Source organism: Carassius gibelio, chromosome A2, assembly GCF_023724105.1.
Source record: "Carassius gibelio isolate Cgi1373 ecotype wild population from Czech Republic chromosome A2, carGib1.2-hapl.c, whole genome shotgun sequence".
In the NCBI taxonomy this organism is placed as follows: Eukaryota; Metazoa; Chordata; class Actinopteri; order Cypriniformes; family Cyprinidae; genus Carassius; species Carassius gibelio.
This window is the reverse complement of record NC_068372.1, coordinates 31001607-31012591: the sequence shown is the minus strand read 5'-3', so window position 1 is coordinate 31012591 and position 10985 is coordinate 31001607. Positions and strand designations below refer to the sequence as shown.

Below are 10985 nucleotides of genomic sequence, written 5' to 3'. Positions count from 1 at the left end.
TCAGACAGAGTCAAACACACAAAGACTCCGCAGCTCAGAAGGTACACAGATCTTTAGGAGCACTGCCCATGACACAAACCCCAGAAGCATACGCAGATGAGCCGGTGTGTGTGTGGAGCTCAAGCAGTGTGAGAGGAGTTGAGTTACTGAAGATCATTCTGTTGTGTGTCCATCAGCCGACGGCTCCTGTGTCCAGCGCTGCTCCTCTGCTGAAGGGATCTACTGCTGCTGCTGCTGGGAAAACAGCACAACCTGTGAGGCTAACACACACACACACACACACACACACACACACACACACACACATACATACACACACACACACACACACACACACATATACACACACACATATATACACACTCACACACACACACGTATATACACACACACACATATACACACACATACACTCACACAGACACACATATACACACAAACACTCACACACACACTATATACACACACACACATATACACTCACACACACACACAGACACACATATATACACAAACACTCACACACACACTATATACACACGTGTCCTGGTACTTCCTGTAATCATGGGTTCAGTGTGGGGTTAGTTAGTGAGCAGATGTGATGATGGAGGACACCGTGAGAGAGGGCAGGTGTGCAGTAACAGAAGTGAGCGCTCTGGTGTGTGGATGTTGATCAGGTGATCGCCGCTCGGGCTGCTGGGACGGGGATTCCTCCTCCGCTGGTGCGCGGCGCTCAGGTGTCCAAACACGGCTCGTCCGGCGCTCAGGTCATCATGCCTCCTCTGGTCCGAGGAGCTCAGGTGTGTCTCTCAGCCGGCTGCATCTCTCTCGTCTGGACACACACTGATGCTTCTCTCCTCTCTGCAGTCGATCTCAGTGTCAGCGCAGCAGATCTCTGTCCTGAGACAGCAGCAGAACTCCTCCTCAGGTCCTCCTCCGCTGCTCCTCGCTCCCAGAGCCACACTGAGCAGCGTCCCGGGACAGAAGATCCTCCAGCCCGGACTCATACGCATGAGCAGCATCCCCAGCACAGGCCTGCTCCTCAGCATCAGCCAGGTGTGTGTGTTCATACATGTCATCAGAGCAGTCTAATAATGCTAATGCTAATATAACGCTGACTGTGTGCCGCAGGCCGCCGGCTCGAAGCTGAAGAGCGTCTCCAGTGTGAGTGTGTCTCCAGACAGCCGTCAGGCGGCTAAACTAGCGCTGCGCAAACAGCTGGAGAAGACTCTTCTGGAGATCCCGTCTCCCAAACCGTCCTCTCCTCAGCTCAGCTTCCTGCCGTCGGCGGCCAGTAATGAGTTCATCTACCTGCTGGGGCTGGAGGAGGTGGTGCAGAACCTGCTGGAGTCTCTGGGCCGAGGTTAGACCACATCACATCTAACACAGCGCTCACACCGCACACACACACAGCAGCTGAAGCAGCGTCACAGGAGACGGCATCATGTGATTATTCAGCTCTCGTTTGATCGTGTCCAGCACAGATATAATCACTTTAATAACCACTTATTAACATCCACACACTGCTGCTGACCCTGCAGCACTAAACCTGTCATGAGGGACACTTTCTCCAAACTGGGATTAATGCATCATCTGAATCTGAATAAATCATCTCTCCAGTGATGTGTGGTTTGTGAGGAGGACAATATTTGAAAATCTGGAATCTGAGGGAGCAAAAAAATCTAAATATTGAGAGAATCATGATTCTGTGCTGCAGGGACACTGATGTTAAAATAGATTTGAAAGTGCGTTTATTATTATTATTATTTGTATTATCACATTATTTTATCATATAGAAAATGTATTATTTTTTTTAATCTTCTATTCTGCAGTATTATAGTATTTTATGTATTAAATATTCTGTTTTTATAATATTTGTCATACAGCAAAATAAGCATTATTGTATTTTTAAATTTGTTTTTAGCTTTATATAATTATTTAAAAAGCAATATTTTATTTTCATCATCTCTGAAATTTTAAATGAATGTTTTATATTATTTGCATTTTGATTTAGATTTTATTCGTTTTTATGTATTTGTATTTCATATTATTATTATTAGTATTATTATTATTATTATTATTATTATTATTATTATTATTATTTGGATCATGTTGCTATATTCAGTTATTTAGAATTTTCTTTTATCGTATTGAAATGTCATTTATTTTCATATTGTTTTAATAATTCAATATTTAATTATTTTATATTTCATCATTGAATGTGTGTGTGCGTGTGCATGTCTGTGTGTCTCTGTGTGTGTGTGTGTCTGTTTGTGTCTCTGTGTGTGTGTGTGTGTGTCTGTTTGTGTCTCTGTATGTGTATGTGTGTGTGTGTCTCTGTATGTGTGTGTGTGTGTGTCAGGTCAGCAGGGTCTGTACGCTGGTCTGCTGGTCAGTTCTGGGGAGCCGAGCTGCTGCTCTCAGTGTCAGACAGACTTCACGTGCCGCTGGCGGCGAGACGAGGGCGGAGCCGTCATGTGTGAGCAGTGCATGTCGTCCAATCAGAAGAAGCAGCTGAAGGCTGAACACACCAATCGGCTGAAGGCGGCGTTCGTCAAGGCTCTTCATCAGGAGCGTGAGATCGACCAGCGCGTGCTGCAGCAGGCCACGCCCCCTGCCTCCTCCTCCTCCTCCTCCTCTGCTCAGGTGATGAAGGTGCGCTCGTCTTCAGTCCAGCAGGGCGTGAGCCGTCACTCAGCCATCAGACAGGTGAGGGACACTGGGGGTGTGTGAGCGCAGCTCTGGCTCTTCAGTGACTGACGCAGCTGTGTGTGTGTGTGTGTGTGTGTGTGTGCGCGCGCAGGTGTCGATGCGCCCCGTTCCTCAGTCCTTCTCCTCGTCCTCTCAGCTGCAGAACGCAGTGGCGGCCGCCGCTCTGGTCAGCAGGCCAGGTAAGCATGCCGAGCGTCAGGGGTCAAAGGTCGGCAGCAGCGTGAGGAAACGGAGCAGCGGTGGAGCAGCAGGTAGATTCTGCTCAGAACACGCCTCGACCAGCGCTCTTCTACTGAGAGATAGCTCACTTCAGTCTTTTCATTATAAATATTAGAAATACATTTTTGTGGTGTTTGTCACTTTTATCCATTTTTTTTATTGCTACTTTGTTTACTTTTTTAAAATTAATATATATTTTAGTTGTTTTAGTTTTTATTTATTTCCTGTCATTTTAGTGCTTCTACTTAAACTAAAGAAATATTAGAAATGTTGCATTAGCTACTAACTGAAATACTTTTTTAATTAATATTTTATTAATATTCAGTTTTCATCTAAAGTAAAGGAAAATTAGAAATGTTGATTTGGCTAAACAAAATAAGTTTTTATGTTTTGAATTTAATTTGAATTTATTTTTATATTTCCACCTTTCTCATATATATATATAATTTTATTTTTTTTGTATCTTCTTGTCATTTTAAATAGTTTTATGGATTTGTTTTAATACTAGTGTTAGGGATTCATTTATTTAATTTCATTTTCATTTTTAGTTTTAATTTTTAGTTTTAATTTGTTACTTTTTAGACTAAGATAAGTTTAAATCGTCTGATACTTGTTTTATATTTGATTTCAGTTTTATTTGAGTAATCAGTAATGTTTAAGTTGAACGGTAGCCCTGGTTAGAGGAGGTTGTTATCTAAATGAACTGGATGCTCACAATCACGCGTGTTTCTTCATGTTCACACGTGACACACAGCTGTTTCACTGTCGCTCGTGTGTTCACTCTTCTGCTCAGGAGCGAATCACAGAACACTACTCTTCTTCTGTAAACAATTCATTGTTGCGTTGAGTGTTACTTTGTGTTGTGTTGCCATGACGTTCACACATGCACAGAACTACTACCATACCTCAACGTTTCACAGACACACCTGAAGTTAATGTTGAACTGCTCTGCTTGTTAAGATCATGTAAACCATATATCTTAAAACTTCTGGTTACAGTACATGGGCCTGAGCTCTTTTCAATAAAATCCATGCAACATAGGGTCACTAACCGTTCAGTATAATACGGGATTGTCCTGTGTATAAGGCATCAGAGAAGTGTACCGTATGAAAGCTATACGAAACGCAGTTTGTCCTGTATTCCTATGCATAAGCCATATGACCATAGACCATACAAATATTTACATTATTATTATTGTGAACGTAGCCACTCAAGGAAGGCTTTAAGACCTTGAGGAATCCTCTGCTGGCTGGATCAATCCCCTTCACCATCAGTTTGGGTGAAAGCATAGAAAGTGATTACGGATCATAATCACAACATCCAGCTTGACAAAGAAAACATGCAATCTACCTGAGGGGAGTTCATGTTGTTAAATAGAGAAAAAACATTGACACTTTTAAAATTGTAACTTCTAGCATATCCCCAAACCTGGACCTCATTAATACTGAGGAACAAATTCAAGCACCAAAATCAGCACACGCTGTTCTGTTTAACTGAAACGTAGTCATGTTCATTAATGCATAGGCTACATGGTTGCAATAACATTTTAGTTCAAAATGTTAAATGTCATTTTAAAAAATAAAAAAAACTTCACAATTCTATAGTGGTAAAATTTACCCCGGTCAATGCTTTGTACATAACATGCGTGACATTTTTTGTATGACATTAAACTTTATATTTAGAATAAGAGTACATGGGTGGAGCAAAACAAAAATTATTCTTCCTGAGAACCTTTTATACATAGAACTGACTGTAGAAATGACACTGTCACTTAAAAAAAAAATAATTCGCAAAATATTTGTTTCCAGAATTTTACCGTAAAAAATACGGTAGCAACATTTTAGGTTTTACAGTTTTAACTTAAATTTACAGTTCAATAATGCTAATAATAAATTTTATAACATACCAAGCTATTGAAGTAATGAAATCTTTTTTGTAACTTTGTAATACACAACCCTAATAAACACACAACCCTAATAAAAAAAATATAAAAAAATTCCAACATTATTTCAACAAAAAAATAAAAAAAAACATCAAATTTGAAATGTAATGCAGGAAATTCTGCCAATGTCATTTACAGTAACTCACTGTAAATTATAAGGTCTCTTTCCACTTCCAAAAAAACAGTATACTACCGTAAAATTACATGTGATGTCCAATAGTTTTTCACTGTATATAGTAGGGGAATTTACTGCTAACCATTTAACAGGTTTTTACTGTAGCATTTTTACAGTCTTTTACCGTTAAATTCACTGTCATTTTTTACAGCATGGGACAGAAAAAATATTTGGAGTGTCCCTTATTTTCCTATAAAGAATCACAGTTGTCCTTTATTTCCATTTTCTGAAGTTGGCAACCCTAATGCAGGAGTTATTATCAGATCAGTTTAGAATACAGTATAGGATGTACCCAAAATCTGTCATGAGGCCAAAGGAAAAAAGTGTTTGACACATGAAAACTGTAACAATGTATCTTACAAGACAACACGATGAAACCTTGTTTTCGCTTGAAATGTGTCTCCACATGAAGTCCTTGAATTGGAGGGTATTGGACCTGGAAAGTCTGAATTAGAATTGAAAGCCTGAATGATGTGATTAAGCTCATAACTCCTACAGAAAGCCTAATTAAATCTGTGTGTCTGTCTCAGGCGTGACCATGGCGTATGTGAACCCCAGTCTGTCGGGGCAGAAGCCGTCGGTGGTGGAGCGTCAGCGCGAGTATCTGCTGGACATGATCCCGTCTCGCTCCGTCTCACACACCACAAACACCTGGAAGTAGAAGCTCGCTCCGCTCCGGATCCGGATCCATCTCAGTGACACACAAGGGCTCCGAGTCTCGTCTGGTGTGACATCATCGCTTCACTTCCTCCCGAGAGTTCAGTCTTAGTTTCAGTCACACTGACCGTCTGTGAACCATGTCCGAGTTTCAGTTGAAGATTCTTTTATTTGTCAATATTTGTATTATTTTTTTGCAGATTATATTGTTTGTTTAAAAGGTTTGTATTTCCATGCAGGCGATTCTCTACATGTAAACCATTAGATTAAAAGAGTTATTGATTGGTGTAGAAGATCATCAGTAAGCTCAGATTGTGTTTAATGAGCTGATGATGAGGATGATGATGATGGTGCAGAGCATCAGTGTTTATGATGATGATGATGATGAAGGCAGAGGGGTTAAACTGCACATGAACAAATCTCATCACTGTTTGAAACCAAGAATATTCATGTTCTGTAGACAGTCGAGGTCACATGATGATGATGATGTCACACCGTCGTGTTTCCATGGTTACAGACCGTCACAGTGTTGCGTTTGCTTCCTGCAACATGTACAAAGTTACAGTTTGTTAGATTTATTTGTTCCTGTAATAAAATGTTTTAACCCTTTCACACTGCGCCAATCTATTCACTATTGTATTATATTTCATTTTAATTTGTGCATATTATACAGTACAAGTCAAAAGTTTGGACATATTACTATGTTTAATGTTTGAAAATGGTTATTTGCGAAAACATAATTTTTTTTTTACTTTTCAAAAATCATGTTGTTTTTGTGTTTGTTAGTTGTATTTTTTTAGTCCTTTTTTAACTTAAACAAACCCTAACTGCAGTTTGATTGAGATTAACTGAAATTTTTTTTTTGCTAAAAATAGAATTATCTGTTTTTGCAAATAAACTGTTGGTTTTTGAAGAAGTCTCTTCTGCTCATTAAACCTGAATTTATTAGCTCAAAAAAATACAGTAAAAATTGTGAAATATTATTCTAGTGTAAATCATCTGTTTTCTGTGTGAATCTGTGTTAAAGTGTAATGTATTTCTGTGATGCTCCGCTGTATTTTCAGCATCATTCCTCCAGTCTTCAGTGTCACATGATCTTCAGAAATCAGAATAATATGATTAATTACTATCAATTTATGAAACCATTTTGCTGATTAATATTTATTTTATAATTTTTTGATGATTAAAAAGTTGTTAAAAAATATTTTATAAAACTAAGTCTACTATAATGTTTAATCAATTTAATATAATTTGCTGAATATTACTGTATTTCTTCTGTATTTCTGATCAAATAAAGGCAGACTTGATGAGCACAAGAGACTTCTTTAAAACATTAAAAACATCAAAATCAAACATGCACTACTTGTACAGATGTCCAGAACAAATCTAAACATTGGTTCATAACTCTGGTCTGATTTTGTCCTCATATTAAAGGTTTTCCATAAATCATAAAATACTGTCAACTCAGAAAACAAAAACATTTTTACCATGTTTTAGGAGTAAAATGTATTAATCAGTGTGAATGAAATATGATTCAGAATACAGAGAGAAATAAATCTTTGTAAGTGAAAAAATAACGCTTACAAGTTTGAAACTTGATGCATACATCAAGTACCAGAAGCAGAGCAAAATGCTGAGCATCGCAGTGTTCGTGTGACGCAGTGCGTGCGCGCGGCCGCTGGAGGCGCCAGAGAGCCGCGCGGATTCGCTCTCAGCGCAGCCGAAGAAGACGCGAGCGGAGCGACGCTGGACGGAAAGATGGCGGCGTCGAAGGTGAAGCAGGACATGCCTCCTACCGGAGGATACGGGCCCGTGGATTACCGGAGAAACCTGCCACGACGAGGACTGTCCGGTACGTGATGATCCTGCGGGGTTCACGAAATAACACGCATGGATGCGTGAATATGATTGGTTCACTGGTGGAGAGTCTAGTTTAATCACACACTGCTCAAACCAGTCGTATTCACGCAAACATGAACTGCCTTCCATACAAACACACACACACACACACACACTGACACACTCAGACACACACGCACTGAGCTCACACTGACACACTCAGACACACACTCACTCAGACAGACACACACACTCACTCACTCACTCAGACACACACACACACACACTGAAACACACATTGAGAGACACACTCACTCACACAGACACACACGCACTGAGCTCACACTGACACACACACACACACTGACACACACACACACTGAGACACACACTCACTCACTCAGACACACACACACCCACACACACACACACTGAGACACACACTCACTCCCTCACTTAGACACACACACTGACACACACACTCACTCACTCACTCAGACACACACACACACACACACACACTGAAACACACATTGAGAGACACACACACGCACTGAGCTCACACTGACACACACACACACACACACTGACACACACACTCACTCCCTCACTCAGACACACACACACACACACACTGAGACACACACTCACTCCCTCACTTAGACACACACACTGACACACACACACTCACTCGGACTTAAAGAGAACAGTATTTGTTTAAAATAGAAATGTTTTCTAACATTATACACTACAGTTCAAAAGTTTGGGGTCTGTACATTTTCTGTTTTGAAAGAAATGATTTATTCAGCAAGGATGTGTTAAAATGATAAAAGTCATAATAATGGCGTATATTGTTAGAAAAAAAAATCAATTTTAAATAAATGCAGTTCTTTTTAACTTCATGAAATCATTCTGAAAAAGTGTCAGAGGTTTCCAAAACAATCTGAAGCAGCACAACGGTGTTCAACACTGATAATAATCAGAGATGTTTCTTGAGCAGTAAATCATCATATTATTCTGATTTCTGAAGATCATGTGACACTGAAGACTGGAGGAATGATGCTGGAAATACACATTAGAGATGTAGGGTTAGACTCCTGATCTTCAGTGTGAACAGAGAAGGGTCAGATCAGGAGTGAGTTCGTGTCCGTGTGCTGGTGATGGTTCTAGATGTTCTGTGTGTGGTCCTCAGGTTACGGGATGTTCGGCGTCGGCGTGGGGCTCATGGTGTTTGGATACTGGAGACTCTTCCGCTGGAACCGCGAGCGCAGGTGAGCGATCATCCCACTGACCGTCTGTGGGTCGAGTCTGACCTCCTGACCTCCTGACCTCTGCTCTTCCTCCACAGACGGCTGCACATCGAGGAGCTGGAGGCTCGCGTGGCTTTACTGCCGCTGCTGCAGGCCGAACACGACCGCCGGTGAGTCTGGAGAAACTCAATTCAAATGTATTTGTATAGCGCTTTTCACGATACACATGCTTCCAAAGCAGCTTTACAGAAACACGTGTGTTACATTACAAACCAGAAGTGAGTGTGTCCAATAAATAAACCCTTCAGGATCACAGAATCATACAGTTAGTGAACATCAATTAATTTCAGGCAGAAGCTCAATAAAGCAATCTTTACAAGTTTGATCATAATGAGTACAGAACAGAGAAAATGAGGGGTCAGGGGTCAGCTTCATCTCTTCACAGGTGTTGGTCATTCATAGGTCACCAGTGTAGAGATGATCAGGTCGGGGTAAGATGATCCTATTTTCTTGACCTGGTAAGGAGTAACTGCAGGACGAGAAAGAAACAGATCAAAATGAAGTTTATGATTAAAACAAGAACACACATCTGTCAGTTTAATCATAAACTCAGTTTCTCTCCTTGTTTGTCATTGTGCTTCTCCAGTAAATACAGCTTGATTAAAAAATAATAATTGCACTGGAAAACAAGACACAAATACTGAGGAAGAAATTGTTTTGTTACAGTAAAAGTAATTTTTCATGTACTAGTTAGCTCTTTTGGAACTTATTTTCAAATGTGGAGCTCCTAATAAAACAAAATTTTCTCTAAAGACTTTTATATTTAGAGAACATATTCCTTACACTTTCTTGAATTACTCTTAAAAAAGAACACTCACTCACAGACACACACACACACATACACACACACTCACAGATAAGTTGACCTTCATAAACCCTGCTTTGTGGTGAATCATGAATGAAAATATGCGTGAGTTCTGTTCTGCACAGCGTCTGACTCGACCAATCACGTGAGTCTGGGGGCGGGGCTGTGACTGACTGGCCAATGGCAGCAGGGGGTGTGTTCATTAAGAGAGTGATTGACGTCTCTGTTTCTCTGGTTGATGTGGAAGTGTGTTGTTTCTCCTGCAGGACGCTACGGATGCTCCGGGAGAATCTGGAGGAGGAAGCGGTCATCATGAAGGACGTTCCCGGCTGGAAGGTTCTGACGCGTGTTCCACTGAGTTCTGAGAGTGTTCTAGAGCTGATCTCCTGACGGATCTCTGGCTTGTGTTTCAGGTGGGAGAGAAGATGTTCCACACGGACCGCTGGGTGTCTCCCATCACAGAGGAGCTCTTTAACCTGCGGCCGCGCGAGGAGACGCTGCGGAAGAAGTTTGGCTTCCTGTGGTACGTGTGACTCCAGCTATCCCAGCATCCCCTCCGGCGCTGACTCCAGCTCTCTTCACACTGTTCATGTTTCCAAATTAAATGTATTTTCCTGTCAGACGGTCTCGTGTCTTTCCTGCTTCCTCTGCTGTCTGTACGAGGAGAACTGCATACACATGTCAGTTTGTGATCGTCACCTGTTCATAGAGCACTGCACACACAGCATCTTTACAGCGTTAAACAGGAAAAATGTGCTGATAACTGATAGAAATAGAAAGTTCATTTATCATTGATTCGGTTCTGCTCTGTGAAGTCAATAATAAAAATTATAAAACAACATAAGTTTAATCAGTTATGAAAGCAGATGTTTAATGTGTAGCACTGTTGGTAAATATTGTGTTTATTGATTGTGTGTTTTATTTACTCTTACAATCATCATGCATTCATAAAGAGACACGCTATGGATCATTAAGATGAAGAGAATAAACAGTGTTGGAGATCATAAATGACCTTTCAATAAAAACAAAAGCAAAGTAATAACTGCATAAACACTGAAAATACAAATATAATGTACTAAAGTGTTGAAATAACTCAAATAACTTAAATAATACATGGGTATATCCAAGAAACTAAAACAAAAAAATGTAAATGGAAAATACAAAAATAGAATAATTCAGAATATTAGATCTGTGACCCTGGAGCACAAACCAGTTATAAGTAAATGTTTCAACACTGAGATTTACACATCACCTGAATCTGAATAAATGATCTCTCCAGTGATGTGTGGTTTGTTCGGAGAAGACAATATTTTTCTGAGATACAAC

At 40.3% G+C, this 10985-nt stretch overlaps 2 protein-coding genes across 3 annotated transcripts in view; both read left to right on the top strand.

Annotated features, from left to right (window-relative positions):
• Positions 1 to 6317, top strand: part of LOC127938723 (transcriptional repressor p66-alpha) — a 20390-nt gene extending 14073 nt beyond the window's left edge. Inside the window, exons 4-11 of one of the 2 annotated variants that reach the window (XM_052535550.1) lie at positions 1 to 41; positions 177 to 254; positions 678 to 800; positions 868 to 1056; positions 1132 to 1363; positions 2363 to 2709; positions 2804 to 2963; positions 5579 to 6317. The exon at positions 1 to 41 is cut by the window's left edge and continues 91 nt beyond it. In XM_052535550.1, the coding sequence (XP_052391510.1) occupies positions 1 to 41; positions 177 to 254; positions 678 to 800; positions 868 to 1056; positions 1132 to 1363; positions 2363 to 2709; positions 2804 to 2963; positions 5579 to 5709 (1301 nt within the window). In that variant the 3' untranslated portion in view covers positions 5710 to 6317. The remainder of the gene's footprint in view (positions 42 to 176; positions 255 to 677; positions 801 to 867; positions 1057 to 1131; positions 1364 to 2362; positions 2710 to 2803; positions 2964 to 5578) is intronic. The other variant, XM_052535556.1, reaches the window with a different exon arrangement.
• Positions 6318 to 7389: 1072 nt separating this feature from the next.
• On the top strand, positions 7390 to 10279 carry ndufa13 (NADH:ubiquinone oxidoreductase subunit A13). The gene is made up of 5 exons (XM_052535770.1): positions 7390 to 7557; positions 8737 to 8815; positions 8893 to 8964; positions 9926 to 9995; positions 10073 to 10279. Exons 1-5 carry the CDS (start codon positions 7464 to 7466, stop codon positions 10190 to 10192), a joined length of 435 nt encoding a protein of 144 aa, XP_052391730.1. The 5' UTR covers positions 7390 to 7463; the 3' UTR covers positions 10193 to 10279.
• The last annotated feature ends 706 nt before the right edge of the window (positions 10280 to 10985 follow it).